The sequence below is a fragment of the Pimephales promelas genome, chromosome 14 (assembly GCF_988280905.1).
Source record: "Pimephales promelas chromosome 14, fPimPro1.hap1.1, whole genome shotgun sequence".
Taxonomy (NCBI): Eukaryota; Metazoa; Chordata; class Actinopteri; order Cypriniformes; family Leuciscidae; genus Pimephales; species Pimephales promelas.
In genome coordinates, this window is record NC_142782.1 from 20,473,781 (window position 1) to 20,500,671 (window position 26,891).

At 40.7% G+C, this 26,891-nt stretch overlaps 1 protein-coding gene across 1 annotated transcript in view; it reads right to left on the bottom strand.

The window, feature by feature from the left end:
• Positions 1 to 21,715, bottom strand: part of slc13a3 (solute carrier family 13 member 3) — a 33,920-nt gene extending 12,205 nt beyond the window's left edge. Inside the window, exons 1-8 of the mRNA XM_039679436.2 lie at positions 21,365 to 21,715; positions 18,375 to 18,640; positions 17,267 to 17,430; positions 16,831 to 16,894; positions 15,286 to 15,465; positions 3,733 to 3,858; positions 3,237 to 3,329; positions 3,033 to 3,137 (exon numbers count right to left, since the gene is read on the bottom strand). Of these exons, the coding sequence (XP_039535370.2) occupies positions 3,033 to 3,137; positions 3,237 to 3,329; positions 3,733 to 3,858; positions 15,286 to 15,465; positions 16,831 to 16,894; positions 17,267 to 17,430; positions 18,375 to 18,640; positions 21,365 to 21,472 (1,106 nt within the window). The 5' untranslated portion in view covers positions 21,473 to 21,715. The remainder of the gene's footprint in view (positions 1 to 3,032; positions 3,138 to 3,236; positions 3,330 to 3,732; positions 3,859 to 15,285; positions 15,466 to 16,830; positions 16,895 to 17,266; positions 17,431 to 18,374; positions 18,641 to 21,364) is intronic.
• Positions 21,716 to 26,891: the final 5,176 nt, after the last annotated feature.

Sequence of the window (26,891 nt, forward strand, 5' to 3'; positions counted from 1 at the left end):
CAGCTTTTCAAGGACATGTGTGCTATTACTTTTCTTTTTTATAACCTTTATAATTTTTAAATTATTAAACTTTTTGTGCATATTTTTTAACATGGAAGTCAATGGAGAATTCTTCAAATTCTTTTTTATGCTCCTTCTGCTTTCAAAGCCTACAACTTCTGCATACTTTCAGCTATTTCTGTCATTTAAACTTTAAAATGTTGAGAAATTTGTCAGCTATTAAAGTTGTATTCAACTTTTTGATATCTATTATACTTTTTTCACAATCTCTACTTTAGTCTCATGATGTTTTTCAAGCCGTTTCTGAAATTATAATGGGAGTGAATGAGAGAGACTGTTCAGAGCTAGAGCACGTGCTAGAGTGAGCCAGCTTGAAAACTAATGCTAAAAAATAATTTTTAAATCGCTGGCCTGGCCACAATTTTCACTCTTTGGGCATAAAATTATACTTGAAACGTAGGTATTTTTGTTGTGGTTCCTCTCATGTGTTTAGTAAATCCCTGGGACTTATAGTTTTTTCTCTGTGTCCTTCCAAAGGACAAGAGTGACAGACATTCCTCCATTGGCAGCAATTATAAATTCAGGTCAAACTTTTGTGATCAGAGCAATACAAACCAGTTTTTTAACTTGCCAAAGTGGTCCCTTTTTTTAACTCTATCCACAAAAAAAATACATCACATCGTTCACAAAGGCCTTGTCTCGCTCACGGTCAGGTCATTTCGCCAATACAACCTATAGTTTTGTCTCTATTGAGGTTTGTTCGAGGCCAAGTATCAGCAATTTTGGCCTCTGTCTAAATAGGAAAGCTGATTGCACAGGTGATGCTGATTAGCAAAGATCAAAGGGAGACACACATAATTGGTCCTGTGTTCTGATTGGTGGACAGTCACTCAGCTCTTTTCTGAAGGATACTACAAGTTTTTGTTGCATTTATGCCTCTACTTCTCCTGTTCTCCCTCTCTCTTCCCTCCTCTTCTCCTCCTCCAATCCTCTACTCCTCCTGTCCTCCTATTCTACCCTCCTTTCATAATCTCTTCTCCTTTCTACTCTTCCTTTTATCCTCTTCTATCCATCTGCCTGTCTTAACTATTTGACTTTCTGTGTCCAAATGATCTATCTATCTATGTATAGACTATGTATCTATCTGTGTATCTATCTGTGTATCTATCTATCTATCTATCTATCTATCTATCTATCTATCTAACTAATCCATCTATATTTCTAACTAATCTATCTTTATTTCTTTCTAGATAATCTATCTTTCTTTCTAACTATACTATCTTTCTTTCTAAATAATCTTTTCTTTCTAGCTATACTATCTATCTTTCTAACTGATCTATCTTTCTTTCTTTCTAAATAATCTTTCTTTCTTTCTAACTATACTATCTGTCTTTCTTTCTAACCAATATATCTTTCCTTCTTTCTTTCTAACTAATCCTTTCTTTATTTCTAACTAATCCTTTCTTTCTTTTTTTCATCCTTTCAAATCCATCTTTCTTTCTAACTAATTCTTTCTTTCTTTCTTTCAAATTCATATTTCTTTCTTACTAATCATTGCTTTCTTTCTTTCTTTCATCTATCTATCATCTATTTTTCTTTCTTTCTTTCTTTTTTCTTTATTTCTAATAATCTATCTTTCTTTCTTTCTTTCTTTCTTTCTTTCTTTCTTTCTTTCTTTCTTTCTTACTAATCCTTTCTTTCTTTCTTTCAAATCCATATTTCTTTCTAACTAATCTTTCTTTCTTTTTTTATTTTTATCTTTCTTTCTTTCTTTCTTTTTCTTTATTTTGAATTATCTATCTATCTATCTATCTATCTATCTATCTATCTATCTATCTATCTATCTATCTATCTTTCTACCTAATCCATCTTTCTTTCTTCCTTTCTACCTAATCCTTCTTTCTTTCTTTCTTTCTTTCTTTCTTACTACCTAATTCATCTTTCTTTCTTTCTTTCTTTCTTTCTTTCTTTCTTTCTTTCTTTCTAATAATCCATCCATCTATCTATCTATCTATCTATCTATCTATCTATCTATCTATCTATCTATCTATCTATCAAATCCATCTTTCTAACTAACTAATCCTTTCTTTCTCACTAATTCTTTCTTTCTTTCTTACTTTCAAATCCATCTTTCTTTCTAACTAATTCTTTCTTTCTTTCTAATCTATCTTTCTTTCTTTCTTTCTTTCTTTCTTTCTTTCTAACTAACTAATCCTTTCTTTCTTTCTCTCGCACTAATCCTTTCTTTCTTTCTCACTAATCCTTTCTTTCTTTCAAATCCATCTTTCTTTCTAACTAATTCTTTTCTTTCTTTCTTTCTTTCTTTCTTTCTTTCTTTCTTTCTTTCTTTCTTTCTTTCTTTCTTTCTTTCTTTCTTTCTAACTAATCCTTTCTTTCTTCCTTTCTTTCTAATAATCTATCTATGTATCTATCTATCTATCTATCTATCTATCTATCTATCTATCTATCTATCTATCTATCTATCTATCCCCTGTCTTTCTCTACCTTTCTTTTTTGTACTCCTTTACTTCTCTACCACTGTCTCTTTCTCTACCCCTATATTTCTTTACCTCTGTGTCTACATCTCTACCTCTCTTTACCTCTCTAAGTAAATTTCTAGTTTTCTACAATTTTTTGGATCTTGTTTTGCATTTCAGCTTATTAAATGCATTTGAATTAAGCTTTTTTTCTTTTTTGCTCTGTTTTGCTGTTGTTTGAACTGCAATATTTTGCATTTGTTTAAGCATTTAAGTTAAGCTTTTGAAGCATTCACACGCATATTCCGCAGGAAATGCAATTTTTCTAGTTTATGCTGTTCTCCATCTTGTAAGAACTAATACACTGACAAAGGCTACTTGTGCCAAAATGCAAATGTGCTTATAAGAGAGTGTGTAGTTATATATTTTTTGCATTAAGTTTAAGCTTTTAATTTGCACTTCATAAGGTGTGCGTTTGCTTTGCTTTTCTTTTGACTCATAATAAGTCAAATAATTTTTTTCAGTGTCTGCCTATGTCATTGAGACGTGCCTTACCCTTTGGTGAAGAAAACCGACCATCCTGTTACAAACTTTGGATCTCTCGTGAACAGAAGGATGGCAAAAATAATGAAGAAGAAAGCGATAGATCCTTCTGCAAAACTAGGAGAGGGGAAGAATATATTTTCATTTAATTAATGTCAGAAAGCACAACAGAGGGAAGTACAAGTGTTTAGGATGTTAAAATGCTCCACAACCTACTTTATTGGGCCCAGTTTCTTATAGTCCTCATCAATAACAGCTTGTGCTTTTGCTTCTGCGGCTGCCCGTTCATCATGTTTGCTAATACAAAGTCTGTGTAGAAAAAAAAACAGACAGTAATACATGTTCATGGGCATGGCACATGGGTTTTCAAACTGGGGTCATGGGACCCCCAGGGGGCTCAAGAGAGTACTACGAGTTCAGAGAAAAACATGTTAAAATAAATATTAAACTGAGTTTCAACTAAAATCTAACAGTACTAATTAATACGGGAAAACTTAATAATGACATGTACTAGAAATAATAATATAGTATTTTACACAATATTATCATTAGCCTATACATAATACTAATTTTCATGAAAAAATTGGGTCTGTTTACATATACTGCCTTATAATTTTAGGATGGGGTCCCTTGCATGTGGATGATCATTTTTTTTGGGTTAATATACAGTAGTATACGTGTGTCATTTTCTAAATTTAGACTGCGTATTTACCGTGTGTTGATCCCGCCATAGAGGAAAGCAATCCAGATCCAGCCCAGAAAGAGGAAGAGGAGCATGAGTGGGAAGGCGAAGACAAACCATGAACCGAAGTTTATGAGGTCACATTCAGGGAAGTAGCTACACAAACATGCAAGACACTGCAATTAGTTTGACTGTTGTTTTGCTCCGCCAGTGAAAATAGTTTGAACTATTTTCCACAGACCCCCTAGTACTCCCTTGGAGCCTTCTGGGGGTCCCCGGAAGCCACAGCAGAATAGATAATATCCGACAAACATGCAGGTGCTTCGTTCCTGAATGAATCACTTTTGTTTTCGAATGACTCGTTTAAGTCAATGATTCAATGACTTACTCATAAAGGCGGTCATGCCACCTACTGGCATATCAAAGTAACCTGCAGAAAGAGTCGCTGAAAAATAACATCACTAATGTGCTATACTTAGCGTTTATAAGTAGGTCATTGTACACTTATAAATATAATATAATTATACATAATTATATAAAAATATATAAGCTGTTATATAAATTGTTTTTGCTTCACTTTTTGTCCTTATCACAACTCTTGAGAACATGAAAACAGGAATTTATAAAATGCTTTTTAAACTAAGAAGGAATAATTGAGTGTCAGCTATATTGTATCTATTAAGTGCTTTCATGGTCAATCTTTTCTTACAGAGCCAAATTCCAGATCAATTTTTTTTTTAATTCTAATTCATTCTAATATATTTTTTTCATTTAAAGGCCAAAGCAGAAGTAAAAAAAAAATGGTGATCACATGTAAAGTGTGTTTTTGTGTAACCTCAGCTCTTCTTTTGTCTCACCTTTTTGTCTAGTCATTATGAGACATGTTCTTAGCCGATTAAACATCAGTGATGAAATATGGTAAATGATTGGAGCCTGTAGCCAAATAAGTTACTGCATTACATTCACAAAACCTAATCTAATAACATTTGAAGTAAGCAAGAAACTAAAACAAATAAACACTGTATTACTCCCAGTAAGTAAATTTCCATTTGAGATGTACTGTATACAGGTCACCTTAAGGCTTTTTAACATAATAAAGGTTGAAGCACAACACTGCATTGTTTTTAACAAAACAGTACCTTTGATCTGATCTCTCACTTCATGACAGAATTTATATGTAAGCCAAAGGACAGTCAGTTCAGTTTGAGGTCTTCATCCAGCCAATCAGTTAAAGCAAGAAAAGTTAAATGTCTGTTAAAAGTCATATAATCATCATTTAAATGCAAGTCATGAGCAATCTACATGTAGCTCAACAGCTGCAATAAACTACATGCACTAAACTAGCTCTCAGTCTTTCCCCACAGCGGGTGCAACACTTTAAGATCTTTATGTCCTGATGGCAGCACATTTTAACTATTTAACTATGATTTATGTAGATACCACCAAATCTGGATTTTGTTCCCCCTTTTTAACCTATTTGAATAAATAGAATAATTTTGAAAAAAGTTAGGACAATTACAAGGAAATGGAAGATTCTGTACTATTTCTTAGGTTACTTGGGTAAATCTGTGACATAGATCATGTGAATGCCTTTATGCAAAAGGTTAAACCAAAGCGCACAAGATGTTCTTTGACCATTCTCAAATCATATAGTTTAGATGGATTCTTGGGTTTTTCACGAAAATGTATACTGACATTTTGCACCAAATTAGAACATATCTAATTATAAGCAATTCTAATTCTCTAAATTCTTTAAATCCCACTGTACATTTATGTTTAAAAATTCCTTTATGAACTTTGCTGATTTGATCCTAGAATAATTTTAATTTAATTCAATTTAATTTAATTTAATTTAATGAAAATACCACAAAAATGTTAATTAAAATGTTCTCAATTTGATCTAAAAAGCTTTCTAAATGTCTTTGCTTGCTACTAAAGGACAATTACCCTGGAAACTCACTCAAATCTTTTGTCTTGCCTGAGAAAACTAAAGCTGGGATTTCGGCCATCTCAAACTCTGTGGTGATCCTGAGTGGAAACCAAACTATGTTCCAATCTGGCTTGTTGTTGGTGACCTAATTACTTGGATAAACAGCTTTTTCAAAGTTATGTGGCACCCACAATTCTTCATTAGTTAAAACAGGGCAGTATAAATGGCACACAATCACTGCAACTGTTCAACAGGGTTTTTGGGAAACACTTTACTTGAAGGGGTGTGCATAAGACTGTCATGACACTTTCATAATCATGACATGACACATGAATATGAAGGAGGTTTTATGCATGTTTATGACAACTGTTATTAAGTGTCATTCGCTCAATTATTAAATTTTTAATGCAAATATGACATTGTTTGAAATGTCTTTGTTATGACAACTTGACATAACGTACTCGGTTACTAACGTAACCTCGGTTCTCTCTTGAAGAGGGAAAGAGTACTGCGTAATATCTTACGCTTACGAGTTATTAAAGCCAAAAATTAAAGCATGCAGACAAGGCAAGATGGCTCGCGTGCCTATTGGCTGCAAAGGGGTAATCCATCGACCGGGTTGAAGCCGGATTTAGATTGCGCGTGCTCGCTGAGTCTACAAGTCCGTAGGCCGTCCCGTTTAGCATTTTAACTCTCTGAAGTGTGCTCAGCAGCACCCCCTTTGTACCCTTGAAGCGGTCTTCCGCGAAGCCCGCATAGATGCAGGCTCTACGCACATTAACTACCCAGGAATCCTTGTGAAGTGCCAATCAGAAAAAAAGAATGGGAGGAGATTTCGCTCGGGGACTGTAAACATGGCTGAGAAGAGAATATTTAAGAGTATAATTATGTTTTTTATGACATAGGCGTACATTTTACTAGTTGTTACTTACAGTTTATACAAACATATTATCGACCAGTGGTTGTATCTCAAACGTAATAATAGCTGTTGAATATACGATTGCATTATGATTCATTATATGAACTGAACTGAACTGAGTCATATAAACGTAGTATGAATATTGAAACTATACATTTTTCTTAAACTCTTCTTCGTTTTGTGTTAATATTGAATATTATGTAGGCTATTATTCAACTGTATTTATCATTTACATGACCATGACATCTATTATAATGCCCAGGTGGCATATCCAATTATAGAACTGTAAAAGCAGGCTGTGTAGTTCACATGGATAAGATTTGGGAAAATAAAATAAATCCTGTTTTCGATGCTAAAGACTGGAATTTTTTTAATGATAATTTTTTTTTATATCATTCAAAAGTAATTATTATATATTTCTAATAAAGGGACTGATGAGATGATCTTTAAGTTTATTCAGCTCCGTATGGAGAGGGATAAGGCTTTCACAGGCATGAGGAACGAGTTCCTGTTTCTGGCGTGACGATCGAGTCTGTCCCAAAAATACCTCTCAATGCACCCTCGCGGACTCGCGCTAAGGGCCCTATAGGTCTGCATTACATGACGTCTTCAAAGTGTGGACTCTGAGGAAGTCCACAAGTTCGGAGTGTGCCATGTGGTACAGGGCCATTACCGTATGCACAGGAGGAGAAGCTCGCAGGCAATCGGGGAAACGTGGAGGCAAAATGACAAAATAATTCATCAGAATACCTAGCGAAAATTTCTCCTGCTCCTAGCTCATGGAAAGCTCCTACTCACTATCTCCACCTCAGCAAGTTTCGGAAGGGAATGATTCAGATTTCTCATGCCACAGCCACTAGAAGACAGACGGGTTGCTCACGTCACATCTACGTCGAGTCTGCGCGTCAGGAACGGAAGTCCTAAAAAAATCGCAAAAAAATGGGCTTCACTTGTCTCAATTGAGTTCCAATGAGATGGCTCTGTCCACTTCTTATACTGCCTATGATTGGCTGTCCTGCGATAGAGCAGCCTATCGATAGAAGCCTTTGGTGCCATCAGATCCAATGGGGGCGCTTCACGCCCACTACGTCATGTCCCGCCGAGATAAAAATACAGCTCCATATTTCATCGCCGAAGGGAACCAGAGCATGTTGCATGCACAGATACACAGTACTCGTTCCCTCTTCTAGAGAGAAGGTTACGTTAGTAAATGAGTAAGTTCTCTTACGAGAGGTTCTCTCATACTGAATGCGTGGATCTATTGAGACTCGTTTGGTGAACTTGAACATGGAGGAGTGAATCAAGATCGAAATGTGGTGTTATATCATTTGCACACTGGTGTGCTGGAGTTCTACTGTTTGTTCTTCAAAGTGGGGTCTGCTTTTGGATCCCGGTGTGGATAATTCTCGAAATATGGTGCTTAAATACTCTTCGGTGGATTGACAGAGACTAAATTCGTTGTGCCGTCTTTCTGGCGCAATTTATAACCGCTACGCCGCATTGGGAATTACACGCTGTCGCAGGTACATCCATCGTGGATCTCGCCGTGACCTCCTTGTGAGGACTTCGACTGTGTCTCAGGATAATTATCCCATCCCTGTCATCTGGTCGCCACGTCGCAGCTCTTCTTGGAAACATCAGTTTGGTCAAATACGCGTCTCTCAGCTCTCGGCAGTCTGATTGCCCCGCTACTGTAAAGATGGCCTTAGTGAATGCAAGGTCAATATCGAACAAATCTTTTTATTTTAAATGACTTGTTTACATCTCACTTCTTAGACTTTTTATTTGTGACTGAGACCTGGTTAAAACAGGGTGACTTGATGCCTCCTGCCGAGATTGCTCCTCCTGACTGTGCTTTTTTCAGTTCTCCATGGGCCTCTGGACATGGTTGTGGGGTTGCAACAATTTTTAAAAACTATTTCAAATGCAAGTCTGTGCCTACGGACACCTTCTCCAGTTTTGAAGTCCAGTTATTGAATGTTGATTTAAATGGTCCAATGTGCTCTTATTTACAGACCCCCTAAATGCAAGGATTTTATTCTACAATTTTCTGATTTTCTCTCTGATCTGGTGACTCGGGCTGATAGACTATTGATTCTTGGGAATTTATAACTATTTTAGAGTCTTTGAAATTTGTACAATCTGTATGTGGTCCAACTCACAATCTGGGTCACACAGATTAGATTTGGTACTGTCTCGTGGTTTTTCCATTTCAAATCTGGAGGTTATTGATGCATGTGTGTCTGACTATTATCCTATTTTGTTTGAATCTGAGTGCTTCCCCCCATCTTATTTGCTCTCAGCTTTCATGTATCTCTCGAGCTATTCACTCAAACACTCCAGATTTGTTTGCTGAACATTTTAATAATAATTTTCTGTAAATAATTGTGTGTAATAATTTTAAAAATAACCACAACTCTTCCATGAGCACTTACTATAGTAGTTCTCTTACGAGAGGTTCTCTCGTATTGCGTAAGCTAGCTTACGCTACGGGAAAGATTCATCTTTGCTGAGAAGTTGAAGCCAAAAAATTATTCCATAATTTTGTAATCATTGTCAACGCAGTCTCTTCTGAGGCAGACCATGAGCGGGCTAGCTAGCGGCTCATTGGTTCGCTCAGAGAGAATGCACGAACCTATGGGAGAGCGGCGCTGAGTCCGCGGCCAATGAGCGGACGGCGCTCGCTTACTGCGTCACAGCCCGCCAAAAGGGGCGTGGCTACAGTGTATAAAGGTCGCTCTCCCAGCTCGTTCGTTGATTCTTGTTCATTCAGCGAGCTACACGCATCCGCTGTTCTGGGAAGAAGCCGCCGTCGTTGAGAAGGCACCGTCTAGCGAGCTCCGGAGTCTGAGGAAGCCGGCCGTCTGCCACCTTCAGCCGCCCAGCAAGCTAGCGCCATCCGACGCGTATCCTTTCTTTTATTATTCCTGCTAAAAGAGCACAAGCGTCTTTTTAAAGATGCCTCGTAATTCCTGCGGCTCTTGCCGCTCTCCGCTCGAGGATGGAGACCGCCACCCCATCTGCGCTCTCTGCCTCGGAGTGGAACACGCAGAACTCGCCCTCGCCAACGGAGGATGCGACCACTGCGAGGACCTGCCGCTGTCAACCCTGCGGGCTCGACTACAGGCGGTCAAAACCGCTCCAGCGCCGCCTCTAAATTCGCCGCGGAAGAAGAAACGCCGCTCCCAGAGGCCGCCGGAGCCCTCTGCGGATCCATGTGGGCCGCCGCCGCCGCCCACCGACCGCTCTCCCTCTCCGCCCCTGCCGGACTTACAGTTGCCGCCGAGTGGCCGCTCTGTCGCCTCCGAGGACACCGCGGATGAGAAGGGCTCTTGTTCGCTGCACGCTTCGGACAGCGAGGATTGGTCGTCGATCGGCTCATCGACGAGAGAGTCTGCGGGGACCCGCGCCGGCATCGAGGAGGAACTAACGCGCCTCCTTTCTCAGGCCGTTAGCCGCCTGGGTCTCGAGTGGTCTCCTCCCCCTGAGCAACCACCGAACCGCATGGATGGAAAGTTCCTGCACCGGCGTCCGGCCCCCGCCTGCAGCCGGGCTGCACCCTTCCTGCCTGAGCTTCACAGCGAGCTCACGAAGTCCTGGAATGCTCCTCTCTCGGCCCGTAATCGCTCTGATGTGTCCGCTTCGCTGCGCTCAGTGGACGGAGCTGCCGAGAAGGGTTATACTGCCATGCCACCCGTCGAGGACTCGGTCGCCGCTCATCTCTGCCCGCCCTCTGCTAGATGGCGGTCTGCTCATACGCTTCCCTCTAAAGCGTGCAGAGCGACCTCTAACTTTCATGCCCGCGCCTATTCCGCCGCCGGTCAGGCCGCTTCAGCGCTGCATTCGATGTCTGTCCTCCAGGTGCTCCAGAGCGACATCTTGTGTGAAATGGCGAGCAGCGGGAGGCAACCGCCCGTCCTTTCGGACCTGAGAAGCGCTACGGATCTTTCCCTTCGCGCCACTAAAGCCGCCGCACAAGCTCTAGGGAGATGCATGGCCGCCCTCTGTGTCGCCGAGAGACACTTATGGCTCACGCTTACCGACATGGGAGAGTCAGAACGTGCCGCGTTCCTCAACACGCCTATTTCCCCTACCGGGCTCTTCGGATCCGCCGTCACGGGCATCGTTGACCGCTTCTCCGAGGTTCAAAAAGCGACTCAGGCCATGAACTTGTTCCTGCCCCGCCGCTCGAGTTCTTCGACGGGCCGTTCTCACGAGCCGCCTGCCAGAACCACACAGCAGCGCCCGCCTCAGCAAGCTCAGCAGCCCCAGCGTAGACAGGGCGGCCGCCCTCGCTCTCGCTCAGACAGCCGCCGCAGACAGCCTCCTCCCCGGGGGCCTCGACCCAAGATCACGCTGAAGCCTGATCAACAGAAGTCTGCCTAGCACAGCTGAGAAAAAGACGGCGTTCTCCCGCTGCGGCCGGACCACCGTCAAAGCTTCGCCCTCTGTTAGTCCCCGTCTCACCGCTGACTACAGTAGTGTTTACCGCCACAAACAAGCCGGTTTCCCTGCCCGCTTGCGAGCGACTAAAAGCCGTTTTCACGGCTACCCAGAGAGTTCACAAAAAGAGCATAAAAGCCTCAAGTGTAAAAAATGTGCCCACAACCATGTGCTCACGTACACACACAAGCACTTTATGCCCAAGGTCTCTCGCAGAGCCCATTCTCACGGAGCGTGCACTTTCCGCTCCAGCAGCAGAGAACATAAGCACGCCCACGAGCCCGTGCGCGTGTCCCCCCTCTGCCCGCTCTGTCTCAAGGCCCTTAAACTCCTCTCTGAGTGTAAGTCCCGTTGCCTTCCACATTATAAGCGAGCCCACACCCAGTGTCCAGCCCGCAATGTGCAGCAATCAGGGCGAAATCGCCATTCAACCACTAGCCGTATGCTACAAAGCGTGGGAAGCCATCCCCGGCATCTCCCCGTGGGTTTTAAGCATAATAAAGAATGGTTATCGATTACAGTTTCGTCGCCGCCCGCCACGCTCGCGCGTGCGGCTCGAATCCACTGTCAGCCCGGCTGCTATGAACACGCTTCGCTTAGAAATAGCCAAGCTACTGCAGAAGGGCGCTATAGAGAGAGTCCCGCCATCTATGACCGAGTCGGGGTTTTACGGCCGTTACTTTCTGGTCCCCAAGAAAGACGGCGGCCTCAGGCCGATCTTAGATCTCAGGGCTTTGAACAAAGCGCTCATGAAGAGACCGTTCAAAATGCTCACAGTCAGGAAACTCCTCGCGCACGTCCGCCAGGGGGACTGGTTCATCTCTCTAGACCTGAAAGACGCCTATTTTCAGATCCAGATAAACCCTCATCACAGGCCATTCCTACGTTTCGCCTTCGAGGGCCAAGTTTACCAGTATGCCGTTCTCCCGTTCGGCCTATCCTTAGCACCCCGTACGTTCACGAAGTGCATGGATACAGCGCTCGCTCCCCTGCGAAGTCAGGGGCTGCGCATACTGAATTATCTGGACGACTGGCTGATTCTAGCAGATTCCCAGACGGAGCTGCTGTCGCACCGCACAGTTCTCCTCAACCATCTGGAAGCGCTGGGACTCTCTGTCAACTGGACAAAGAGCTCTCTCCAGCCCAGTCAAACTATTTCGTTCCTCGGAATAGATTTGAACTCTATCACGATGACGGCTCGCTTATCCACACAGCGCGCGCGCCGTGTTCAGCGCCTAGCCGCCTCGTTTCAGATGGGTACCCTTACATCCCTGAAATCGCTTCAGAGGATGCTGGGTCATATGGCTTCAGCCTCCGCTGTGCTACAGCTGGGTCTTCTGCACATGCGCCCCCTTCAATTCTGGTTAAAGAGCCGCGTATCCCACCGCGAGTGGACGACGGGCCGCCAGATGATCAGGATTACTCAGACTTGTATCACTGCACTGCAGCCATGGGCAGCAAGCGAGTGGTTTCAGAGGGGCGTTACCATGGGAACATTCTCTCGCCGGAAAGTCATCTCGACAGACGCATCCAACTCGGGTTGGGGAGCGGTTTGCGAGGGCTCACCGGCCGCCGGCCAGTGGTCGAGCCACGAGAGTTCCTTACACATAAACTGTCTGGAAATGATCGCGGTCGAGAACGCGCTGCTGTGCTTCCTCCCGCGCATAAACGGTCACCACGTCCTGATTCGCTCCGACAATATGGCCTTGGTATCATACATCAACCGCCAGGGCGGCGTCAGATCCAAGAATCTCTTTCATCTGACACGCCGCATCCTATTGTGGTCCCAGAGTCACCTGCTATCACTCAGAGCGACGCACGTGCCGGGCCATCTGAACGACGGTCCAGACAGGCTGTCCAGGAACCTGGTCTCCCCCGGAGAATGGTCCCTGCACACTCAAACAGTCCAAACACTGTGGCGCCTATTCGGCAGAGCGGAGATAGATCTTTTCGCGTCAGAAGAGAACGCTCACTGCCCAATATTCTTTTCAAAGAGCGAGGACGCGCTAGCCCAGGATTGGCCCCGCCGCCCGCTCTATGCTTTTCCCCCGATTTCTCTGCTACCGCAGGTCATTCAGAGAATCAGGGACTCACGCCACTCGGTGCTCCTCATAGCCCCGCGCTGGGAGAATCAGATTTGGTTCCCGGAGCTAACGCGGCTGTCACTGACAGCCCCGTGGCCCATTCCAATCAGAGCAGATCTCCTCACTCAAGCCCGCGGCTCGATCTGGCATCCCCATCCACAGCGCTGGGCGCTTCATGCATGGGTGACCAACGACTACGCGTCGAATTGCCAGAAGGGGTTTTGAACACGATCAAACACGCCAGAGCGGATTCTACCAGAAAGCTCTATGCTGCAAAATGGTCTGTGTTCTCCAAATGGTGCACCGACAAGAATTTGGACCCACGGACGTGCGAGGTTTCGTCTTTGCTAGTGTTCCTTCAGGAGATGCTGGATAAGGGCAGGTCCCCATCCACTCTTAAGGTTTACGTGGCAGCCGTCGCGGCGTTCGCTGAACCCCGGCGCGCCCAGTCTCTGGGCAAAGACGAGCTAATCATCCGCTTCCTCAGGGGAGCCAGAAGGATGAACCCCCCTCGCCCCCCTACGGTGCCGGTCTGGGATCTTTCTATAGTTCTAGAAGCTCTGAAAGCCCCACCGTTTGAACCACTTGAGTCCGTGGAGCTAAAATACCTCTCGTTAAAAACCGTTCTTCTGACGGCTCTCGCCTCAGTAAAACGTGTGGGGGACATTCACGCGCTGTCTTCGAGCGCCGCGTGCCTAGAGTTTGGACCGAGTGACTCCATAGTCATTCTAAAGCCTAGACACGGTTATGTTCCAAAAGCGATTGGTACCCCTTTCAGGGCGCAAGTGATCTCTCTATCGGCGCTGCCTGCATCCGATAGCGAACGTGACGCTGACCGCCTCTGCCCGGTTCGGGCTATCAGAGTGTACACTACACGCGTTGCCGCGTTCAGACGCTCGGAGCAGCTGTTTGTGTCGTTCGGTGGCCGCACCAAGGGACTAGCCGCCTCGAAACAGACCCTATCCAGGTGGATAGTAGACGCGATTGCCTCTGCTTATGCCGCTAAAGACCTGCCTTGCCCTCTGGGCATCAGGGCTCATTCCACCAGAGGCATGGCCTCATCGTGGGCATGGTCCTGCGGGATTTCCATTCACGACATTTGTGTGGCTGCGGGATGGGCCTCCCCCTCCACCTTTGTCAGATTTTACAACTTGGAAGTTCCAGCCTTACAGGCTAAAATTCTGGCGGTCTAGTACTCACAGCCCTCCTATAGAAGCCGCACTATCGGGAGTTCCATCACACCGGCTCACCCCTTGTGTTCCCCTATGTGCTTATGCATTAGCCCACACATCACGGCCCGCCTTCGCCGGCCGCCTTGGGCGTTTTTGCACTAGATAGTAACGGCCGCTATGCTGGCCGCCGTATTATCTTCATCCACTTATAGATTCCCCCGGTGTTCCCCTGGGATGCTTAGTGGTTACTTAGCGCGCACGGCGTTGACCAGGTGTTCCCGTAGCGTAAGCTAGCTTACGCAATACGAGAGAACCTCTCGTAAGAGAACGAATCGGTTACCTAACGTAACCTCGGTTCTCTCTAGATGAGGGAACGAGTATTGCGTTCCCGGCCGTGCTTGCGCCAATAGCGTTTCGCTTCATGCTACAGAATCAACGAACGAGCTGGGAGAGCGACCTTTATACACTGTAGCCACGCCCCTTTTGGCGGGCTGTGACGCAGTAAGCGAGCGCCGTCCGCTCATTGGCCGCGGACTCAGCGCCGCTCTCCCATAGGTTCGTGCATTCTCTCTGAGCGAACCAATGAGCCGCTAGCTAGCCCGCTCATGGTCTGCCTCAGAAGAGACTGCGTTGACAATGATTACAAAATTATGGAATAATTTTTTGGCTTCAACTTCTCAGCAAAGATGAATCTTTCCCGTAGCGTAAGCTAGCTTACGCAATACTCGTTCCCTCATCTAGAGAGAACCGAGGTTACGTTAGGTAACCGATTCGTTTTTCTTGTTATTCTTTTTACTGTTCTTGTGTCTACCCTGAATGTGCTATTAAAAGCAATATTTGGACCTTTGTACTGTACAGCACTTTTTTTCACAAGCACTTTTCACTTTTAAGTTGAAATGCTCATGTTGTATTCCTCGTATACAAGTCAACTTGAATGTAAGCATCTGGTAAATGAATATATAGATGAATAAAAGAATGCAATGCAAAACTATTACTATTGTAATTTACCATGGCATCCATGGAAAAATGGTATACCTCTTGAGCTGACCCACCAGGATCAGGTTGGGGGCTGTGCCAGTGAGGGTTGCAGTTCCTCCAATGCTTGCAGCATAAGGTATACAAATCAGAAATCCTTTCCACACTTTCATCTGGTATTCCGACTCTCTTCTGACCACTTCCAGATTCGTTTGCTCTGATCTGTCTGTCCACTCAGGTCTGTGGGGTTACAGAGGGGACTGAATCTCTTAGTAAAGACTCAGACTTGAAATTCTAAGGTTATAAAAGGATGCTCTAACAAGTTTTTATATTCACGTGAGAACATTTATAAGCTTCAAATCCAGACTATCATTACACCAATTTTAATGCTGCAATAACTGCAAAGCTTCTAGGTTGTACATCACACACATCACACACATGACCAGCGTCGGTCAATAGTGAGCCTATCTGTAACGTGCAACACAGAAGCTTTGCGTAGTTTCACTACGTGAAATCTCACGGACCACAACAAAACAACAGAACCGGAAGACAATACAATTCTGAAAAAAGTTGTAGTTTTTGTTATTTTTGGACCAAAATGTATTTTCGATGCTTCAAAACATTCTAACTAACCCACTGGTGTCACATGGACTACTTTGATGATGTCTTTATTTCCTTTCTGGACAAGGACAGTATACCATACATACATTTTCAATGGAGGGACAGAAAGCTCTCGGACTAAATCTAAAATATCTTAAACTGTGTTCCGAAGATGAACAGAGGTCTTACGGGCTTGGAACGACATGAGGGTGAGTCATTAATTACATAATTTTTATTTTGGCTGTACTAACCCTTTAATGACATGATAAATAATTTAAAATTAAGAGTTGTAGTTAAATTTCTTACTGGTCTGATTAACCAAGCTCTACATAAAACAAACAAAACAAGCCCTACAATTTAAGAAAATAAAATAAACATATTATAGAGACACATCATATTTAGTGGTAATAGATTATTTATTAATTGCATTAAGTAGATAAAACATTTGCAATTGGTTTGTAAAAGGTGCTTTTATTGATATTTGGGCTGGGTTTTCATTGCATTTACACTGTTCTGACCAGTAACGGTCACCCGTGTGTGGCGTTTTGAGCATTAATCATTTTGCGAAGCAATTGGTTGAATTAGTTAAAAGTTTTGAAACACTTTGTTCTACCATCACTACTGCTAATTGACGCACAGTCAGACATGCAAAATTTGCTGCTACTGCATAAATAGAAAAACACAATTGCTGTAGCAGATCTAGACAGGTGGAGCTGGGGGAGGTGGAAGGTTTCAGAGGAACTCTGGTAGCAAGCTGAAGGAGTAGCCTACAGCAAACACTGAATCAGACTATTTAAATGTTAAAAAAATAATGATCAGCAGAGGCCAATCAGCTTGTTCCATGAAGTAATGATGTAATTGCAGGAAGATTGCATGTAAAAGACCTATCAGACGGCACCCTCTAGAGTTTTATGACTGAACTAGATATCAAATCTTCAAGTTCTTGTGTTTGATATTTAAGTTTGCTCGTTCAAAGAAAGTCACAAATGAATAATTCTCACTTACCTGTCATCTGAGGTTAGTATCTGTTTTTCAAAAGGAAGCACATGCATCTTCACCTGAGAATCACCTGCAATGGAATGTTTTATTTATATAACTTAGAATAAAATAATAAAAAATTTATTTATATTCTAAATAAAAGTAGGCTTCTGAATATATTTACACATTAAAGAAATAAATATTGACTGCCAAAAAAAAAAAGAAGCTTTGTTCAGTTCAAAGTTCTCCATTCAGGTTGTAGGGCCTATATTGTGTAATCATGTGTGCCTTAAAGTCATGTGTGCCTTGTGTAGTCTTGTGTGCCCTAAAATAAATATTCTCAGACCAAATAAATCTAAATAGTATGCTGATGTCATGATTACATTAAAAATGAGGATGATGACATTCATTTCCTAATTAGCTTGCAACACACAGAATATGAATTTCTCCCCACTCTACCAACCCTCTGGGTCCCGCTTGACCTTGCAGTTCTCTTTTAGAGTCTCCAGATTTCCAAACAGACTTTCCAGTATGGCGTTGGCAATGGGCAGCATCATGGCTGTTGTGGCTGTATTACTCAACCACATTGACAGGAAAGAGGAAGTGATCATCATGCCTAAAATCAGCCTGGATAGGAAAGAAAGACAAGCAGAGTCACACCTAATATATGATTACGCAACCATTCCTACAGTAATCCGTGCAATAAAATGTGGGTGCACAGTACACAATGTGTAGATATAAAACTGTGTCAAATTTTATTGCCTATAAAACTGACAGTAGATTTTATATTCTATCTTTTCTGTCTGCACATACTGACCAATAAATAAAGAAAAACAACTCCACAATCAAAAAAGAATACAAAATATGTTATGAATCAAAACCACGCTGTGGAATACTATATTTATCCGCAGAAACACATTCAGTATTAAATTACATGTTTTACTTTTTTCTTTCAGTTTTTGTGTCCGAGAAAACTTATATGGGATGAGAAAAGCTATAAAAATAAGCAGAGATACTTTTGTTGCATTGTTTCCTATTTATCGAATGTTGTACCACTACCAACTAATAGAATTGATTGAATTGACACAGATATTTGAGTAAATGACCAGATTTCATATTTGAGTAAAAGATCAAATTATCTGTAACACCAGGAGCTGCGATTCTCAAAAGCATCACAAGCCTAAGCAGATCACAGAATCATTGGCAACAATGGTCTCCATGATCAACTTACAGTAGCTTATTAAAAATGCAGCCCTGTTTATTTTCTTTCTCTATGAAGCCCCACATTTTGAAATTGTGAATTTCAACACAATACTAATGCAACTCAACCAGCCCTCGTCTCCTTTTCTTCATATGCCTTGGGCAAGAATTATTTAAATGAGGAATATTGTGACGTGTACGTTCCTGGAAGAAAACTCAAGACTACAATCGAGGTGGTTCAGGAACTCCCTTTGGAGTGGACGTTGTGCTTTATAACTTAGTAGACCTTTTTTATGCTCAAACAGCAACATTAGACGCTAAATAAAGTTTAAAATGTTAATAGGTCATCTTTAAGACAGAATCTTTCTCACCAGGCAGGTTTCACTCCTACAATCTTCAGCACCTTGAGGGCTATACGGCGATGGAGACCCCACTCCTCTATAGCAGATGCCATCACTAAACCACTCAAGAACAGGAAGTTGGTCTCCAGAAAGTACTGTGGACAGACCTTCGAAGAAGGCAGGATTCCCATGGTGGGGAAGAGGCACACGGGAAGCATGGCAGTCACCGCCAGTGGGAGAGCTTCGGTACACCAGTACACTGCCATCAGAAGCACCACATACAAACATTTGCCCTCCTGGACAAAGAAAGAGATGGATAGATGCAGGGATGAGTTAATAAGGATTGCTGTGAATGCATGGAAATTCATTTTCTGTGTGTGCAAATATTCCTCAGCAAATTTTCACTAGACACATTCTCAGAGCGGAGAGCAGCACTTTCATTTTAAAGTCCTTGTAGGCATTTTAAATATTTTAAATAGAAGTCCTGCATTGTATTACAGGTACATCATCACATACACTTTCTGACACCTTTAGAGGGCACTATGTAATATGGCATTGGCATGTTGCTAGACCTTTTCTCACAACTAATTTCACTTTTCTAAGCCATTTTGCAATTACTTCTAACCAACTCATTCTTGGTTCATTATTAATCAGATCATTCTTGGAGGATGAAGTGTGCAGTGGCTTGTTAATAATCTCATAAATTATGAACCTATGCAAACCATGTATTACAAACAGAAAGCTTTTGCCTTCGTTTTGGACAATATATTGCTTCATCATTCAAAACATAACAAACTTATTTTTTGTTAAATTTTCTGCTTCAGTGGTGCCTTTGTGTTGTCTTTCTAAAAAAATATTTGGTCCCACTTTATATTAAGTGGCTTTAAGTACTATGTGCTTACATCGAAAAATAAGTACAACATATTATTGTGTTCCTGTTGTATTGTAAAGCACTTTTGCTGCTACTGAGGTATGATACAGGTAAGGTTAGGGACAGGTGTGGTGGTATGGGTCGGTTTAATGGTAGTTTAAGGTGTGAGGGAAGAGTCAACTGTGTAATTACAAATGTAATTACATAAATTAATTATAGCTGTAATTACATGCTGGTATTTTTCAAATATAATTACAATGTAAAAACATGTATGAACACAATAAGTCCATTGTATCAAATTATTACATAATAGAGCCAATTAATATAAAGTGGGACTGTGACGTCGTTGCCATAAAGCATGTTGTGATTCTCACGAGATTTGTCAAGGATGTTCCTCTCAAACTTGCATTGCTTGTTTTTCCAGCAGCGTCCCCCTTCTCCACAAGCTTTACTACCAAGATGATTCAGCATACTATGAGTTTGTTTACCACCAAAATGACTTTGAAGCTGTTATATTAAGGTAGAATTCTTGCATAGTGTGCCTTTAAAACTCAGATATGCTGATTCTGTGCATTTTTGGCATTTTTTGTGAGAATGTAAATGTAAATGTAAATCATATTTCTTTTGTCCATCAAAAGCGTGCTTTTACTTTAATTGAGCGTGAGCAGCGCAGCAAAAACACCACTTCACTGCTGTTCAAGCCATGCTCCTGCTTGACTCTCACGCACTGCTCCTGCTCTCGGTGTGAATGCCCTTAATGATTAACATTCATGTTTTAAAAAAAAAAAACACTGGCACTAGCGGTGTGAAACGGCCGTTATAGGTAAAATTAAGAAATTTATCGTCAACTGTTTTTTGTGGTGTAGGTCTATGTATTTTATAACGTTAACGGGTTAGTTCACCCAAAAATGAAAATTCTGTCAGTATTTACTCACCATCATGTTGTTCCAAACCTCGATTAATTATTTGTTCTGCTGAACACAAAGGAAGATATTTGGAAGAATGTTTTAATCAAACAGATCTCATTCCCCATTGACTACCATTTTTTCCTACTGTGGTAGTCAATGGGGAATGAGATCTTTTTGATTAAAACATTCTTCCAAATATCTTCCTTTGTGTATAGCAGAACAAATAAACAAAGAGAGGTTTGGAACAACGTGAGGGTGAGTAAATATTGACAGAATTTTCATTTTTGGGTGAACTAACCCTTTAACTTCAAATAATATTGATAGTAATTTAAAGATGTAGTAGCATTGGATCTGGACGTGAAAGATAACTGGGAGTTGGAAGGGGTGCGCTGCAATTCTGCCTTATTACACCTGTGTCGCGATTTCGGATTCATATCGCATATCGTTACAGCCCTAGACTACAGTGGTTCAAACATAATTTTATGAAGCGACAAGAATTGCGCAAGAAAATAAATAAAATAATGACTTTATTTAACAATTTCTTCTCTTCCTTGTCTCTGACGCTGTTTATGTGAGGACCACAATTCATGCGTGTGATGCAGGAGCCGGCCAATACTGAGCTGGCGATCTGACGTAGAACCCGGAAAAGACTGGCATGGAAGAGAAAGAAATTGTTGAATTAAGTTGTTTGTTTTTTTTTGTTGTTGTTTTTTTGTTGTTGTTGTTGTTTTGTTTTTGTTTTTGCTGCACAAAAGGTTTTCTCGTTGCTACATAAAATCAAGGTTGAAACACTGTAGTCAGATGGACTATTTTAACAATGTCATATCTTTCTGGGTCTTGAAAGCGGTGATGTTGACGTTGGTTGCAGTCATATTGCTACTCTAAGAAACTAATACTGGAATGCACTTTTTAGGTGTAAAAAAAGTAGATGTAATTTTTATTCAATTTTTAGGTAGGCCTATACTGTCCGTGACAAGCTATATTGTACCTCTAAATATACAAAGTTTGGAACAACATAAGCTTGAGATTTTACATTTTGGGGTCATTCCCTTCAAGAAACAGATGTGCTTTATTCTTCTACTGATAGAAAATAATATTTTCTGAAATAGGTCAATATCTGCGAATATTTACACAATTTTAATCAACTGTGTCACATTTATTCTGCAGTAACGCATAATTAACAATCCTCTGAGTCCAAAAGAGGCCATAGAAGAAGGTGACTGATTTTAACAACTCTTTACCTTTGGTGGCATAACGAAGATCAGCGGGAGCAGCAGTAGCGGGGCGAGTATCAGAATGAGCTGTTTGCGCGCGCACCACAGCTTCCTGGAAAACTTTGCAGAGTCCATTGCGGCATAAAACGCTTTTCCTTTCCTTGTTTTTTGCACTGGGACAGGCTGAGGTTCTGGCGCTTGGTCTCCAACTTTATTACTTTTGCTTTATTATTTTTTAGCACAGCGGGAGAAGATTAACTATTGGCTTACTCGTTAACTCCCTAAAGACCCCTCGACTTTAGCCTTGAGTCGGTCAATAGAGCCAAGAAAGATGAAGAGCAAAGTGTTCTGCTTCACGCAGCCCACAAAGAGAGAGTAAGCGTTACATGTATACGACTCGTGAACTGAAGAAGTGTTTGTAAAGCTTCGCAGTGTCAGTGTGTGACAGCTCAAGGGTTACATCCCGCGTGGTGATGATTATTTTGACCTCACGTGTTTCATGAGATGTTTGCTGTAGGCTAATGCATTATGCTTTTGAATACCAGTATTATTAAGATATTTGTATATTGGTTTCCACTTAGTTATAGTAGTTAGTTAATAGTTTAAACTGCAAATAAATCAGATTATATAGGCTAATAGTTTTGGTAATAGCTTACTCAAAACAATCTAATTTGCATCTTAGGCTTGGGGTTTGCTGCTATTGCTTGATTGTAATGTATGGTACACTGTGTGCCATGAATTTAAAATATGCCAACAGCATTTAAGATGTTATGAGATGGCATTTCAGCCTGTGTAAATCAATTGATAAAACATATTAAATAAATCAAAATGTTTTGGACCTGGAAAATATAGTGATAGCTATCATAAGGTGCTTTAGGACCATGTGATGAATCAAAGTTCATCATAAGTGACCCATACATAATGTGACTAATATTTCTATATAGACTGTAAATGATATATTTAAAAAAATCCTGGTTAGCCTACACATGACTAAATTGTTGCAGTAAGCATTAACTAAAAGCATAAAATGCAACCATATACCCTAATGTACATTATATAACTATATGTATATATATATGTATATATATATATAATCTTTCTTAAAAATAACTACCCCTCAACATCTCTAAACAACTGGGACGAGGGGGCAACCTGTCATGAGATCACATCAATAGCAAACTACACTGATCCAACAATTCCCGATGGACAAAAATCAAGCCCCGCCGAAAAATTTTTTTTGTTCAAGAAGCCGCTTTTACTCGGACACTTCACAATATGGCAAATAAAAGACTATCACAACTTCTGTTTCATGTCAACCGTAAAGCAATAACAATTTAGTATAAAAATAATGTGATAAAATACACAGGGACTTCAGGGAAATATTTTCCCATTTTATTTTATTTTATTTATTGTGGAGCACATTAAGGGCAGGTTGAGTTTAATCATTTATTTTCCTTCCACAACCTCATTTTTAGCTAAATTTCATTTAGCTAAAAGATTTTTTGATTGCTTGAGTTTTTTATGTTTGTGAGTTTTCATTAATGATAAAAGCCTTGATGCTCTCTGTTTTTTTTTTGTTGACAAATATTTATTTTTCAGTGAATTAAACTTTTATTTAATACTTTTTCCCTAGAAAAGCACTGAGCCACACTATTCTGCTATACCGGACGGGGATCTCACATCATATAATACACTGTTTTTAAGGCTGCGTTCACTTATGGTTTTTCATGGTAAATGGTAGGCAACCATGGAATCCTGCCACCAGCAGGCTCACAGTTTGCAAAAAGAAGATTTGTTTTGTGCCATAGTTCTGTACAATTCAGCTATTGTCTAGGTTAGCCTACTTAATGGGGCTGTAGCATGTAACAAATAATTGATTATTGACTTTTGTCTGTAGCTACATTGATTTATTAGTCAAAAAGGTTGATCCCCTGGGAATATATCATTAACTCCTGTCCGGTGCATATTTTCTTGCATCTTTTGAAACATCTTTTGAGGCTCTGTGTGGAACTAAATCAAACTTGCTGGGCTCAATGATGTGTCCTTTCAATTATATTCCAGAAACCCACACAGCCTCAGCGGGACCAGGAATTAGCCTGGGCAACAGATTAAACCCTTATTCTGTATAACATTTTAAATTCAAATATAAATATATATATATATATATATATATATAGTTAGTTATATCGAAGTAGTTATATCGTATAGCTATAACTATTCCGTGTGTGGCCTTTCCCTATACTCTGTTACTTGCTTTGAGCCAGGCTCGTAACAAGATGGATAGTTGATACAATAGCAATGGCATACACTACAAAGGGACTTGAGTGCCCTTTGGGTGTTAGAGCACACTCCACCAGAGGCATGCCCTCATCGTGGGCATGGTCTAGTAGGATGTCTTTACAAGATATCTGTATGGCGGCAGGCTGGGCTTCCCCGTCTACATTTATAAGGTTTTATAACCTAGAAGTTCCCGCCTTACAAACCAAATTGCTTTCGGTTTAAAAGTCAAGCACCACCTGCCCTGTCGTTTCGGCACAGAGTACTGCACTCGCTTGAGCACCACTTCACACTGCACATCGTTTTGCATAGATATTACGCAGTACGAGAGAACCTCTTGTAAGAGACCATATTCGGTTTCTAGAAGAGGGAATGAGAACTGCGTATCTTGCCATGCCTGCTACGTGCTGGTTCGCTTCGGTGATGAAAAACCAGTGAGATGATCAGCCAATCGAGCTATTTTTATAGGGCAAGACCACGCCCTTTTGAGCGGGAGCGTGACACAATTGGACCGTCACCAAGGGGCAGCTCTCGACGCTGAGCCCATTGTGGCTAATATGGAGGAGATTCAGGATCAGCTCGTCTGAGCTTTCATTTTCTCAAAGGTAGAGAAACATAGCCAAAGCTCAGTTTACACCGATTTAAATTTCTAGCCACTGGGGGACCATATACAGGCTAGGGAAATTCATATTAATGTAAAAAAAAAAACTCAGAAACTGAAGATTTTATGTCAGGTGACCTTTAGTCTAATTTTCATACTCTAATTCATCTCTCAACCTTATTGTTGCCTATTGCCAATAAAACAGCAGCAACAAGAATACAGACAATAAACAGTACAAAATATTAAGGGACTAGATGTATGGGAACATTTATTAGTTTTACAACTTGTGAGTGTGAAAAACATGTGCTGACTTTAGACCTGAATGGACTGAATTAGATAGTAAATTGGGGCTGAGTGAGAGGGGAAAAGAAATTTTTTTTTTTCTTTTTAATTTAGGAGCAATGGTGTTCCAAGAATACCTCGATGAAGAAGATGTGACATATTTTTGATGATGGACCCCAATTTTACCATTATTATCTTCTCCTATTATGCTACAAATATCCTTTTATAGCTAGTATCATTTGTTTGATTAAGATTACAAATCTCATTGAATCTGCCTAAGGGAGGAAATTCATAAAAGCCCGGTGCGAAGAAAAATAGACCAGAAGAGGAGGCGAAGCAGCTCAATATCATGTTCAGCTTGCTTTTCTTGAAAAACAATGACATTTTCTTTAAATGTCACTGACATGGCTCTCTTCATTTACCAACATCTATTTTGCTCTAAAGGCCATATATGAGAATGAATCTCCTACTCAAGAGAAATGAAAATAGGTCATATTTAAGATCAGGTTATGCTTCCTCGAACGTTTATATGATGGTATCTGTAACATATATGGGTCTTTTATCAACTAAAACTAAAGCCATTAAAAAAACATTATTTGAAGTACAATAAACATTAAAAAAAGAGCAAGAATCTACGGTGGCTAAAATGGGACAAACATATCAGCATAAAATAGCCAGAATAAGCCAAGAGTGTGTAACATTGTCACTGTTTCATGTACCACAGTCCATTATGATACAGCGACATTTTTTTAACCCATAATACAGCGACATTTTTTTACTAATTTATTTAGTACATTTATAGAAGTTATATTGTGCTTTGTATATCTGCTGGAATCTTTAAAAAATATTCAGTGTTAAATAATTATTTTTAAATTAGATTTTTTTTTTTTAATATCTGAAAAGCAAGACAAAATAGTAAAAAAAAACTCATATACTATTTAATTAATGCAAAGGTGAAAAAAAATGTAAAAATGTAAAAAATGTGAAACGCCATGTTCGGTATTCGGCCTTCGGCCCTCGGCCAAGCGTTTCATTATTATTCGGCTTCGGCCAAGAATTTTCATTTACTAATCAGCTGTCTCACGAACGTAACCAGCACATTTATCCCCACATAGCAAAGCATAACACAGTGAGGGAGAACTAAGTTATATGAAAAAGTCCAACTACATATTTTACACTTCTGACAAGGGAAAAGTCACTACTCAGAGTGTTTGTGGCTAGGTTTCTGCAGCTTCTCTTTCAAGGTATGAACGAAATGCGCTCTGTAGCGCTGTTTAAACTTCCTCACACTAATAAACTTCCTCAGTTTGCATACTATTGTATTAGAACCTAAATTAAACATTTTAATAAAATTTGTAATCCTACAGTAGATATAAATATCTCATTCTATGATAATAAAAACATTCTGGTCTTTATTCACCACTGAAAACATAGTAATAGATGTCATTTTGCATTTTTGTCAATAGATACTCAAAATTTTTACACATTGCATCTTTAAAGGCTATGCACATGCACTGCTGCTTAACTACTTAATGTATTTTAAAGAAAAGGCGATTTGTGCGAGACAAATGTCTCAAGCGGCTTTAATTCAGAAGGAACATTTAGTCTTTCTGGATCAGTATTTTTGTAGGTTTGTGTGTGGATACAGGGCAAGGGTCATGGAACTAACAAATAATATGAAAATATGTAAATACACCCACATCAATTTGAGACTATGCAAAAACCTTTTTAAAGTCAGTCTTATAACTGTTTTAGCAAACACACTTTAACACTAACATGATTTTATTCATTCACAGGCTCAAAATCGCCAAAATATAGTAAATGTGATTAAATAGCTGAATGATGCAGAAATTGCAGGTGAACAACGCATCAAATTTCTTATTTCTTATTATATTATGCGACAGCTGTCATAGGGTTTTAATATTGTGAAATGGTGATATGAGTAAGGACCTTAGTTAAACATGCTTTATGAAATAGTGCCTCTAGGGCGCCTTCAAATCTTCACAATGATTCGCAATAGCTTGCAAAAATATGAAATCAAGAAACAATTGCTCTCACATGACAAAGCCATTCCACTTCATGAGCAAAAACACTCAATATTAGAACAAAAATGAGCCACACTCTTTAAAAACTTTATTTTACATGAAACCTTAACTCAGCAGTTATCCACCTCTAGAGAATGAATATACAGTATTACACCATATCTGTAAAACCTCAAAGATGAAAATACATGTTACCAAGAGACGAAAGCTTTGTGCTCCATGAGTCAGAGAGAGGTGCAAGTCAGAGGGGATTTGATTTAGACACGAGTGGACTCTTAAGCAAAGGTTATATTGCTCCCCACAGCTACACGTTCTGACAGGTGTGCAATGACGAACAAGAATTTACATGGCT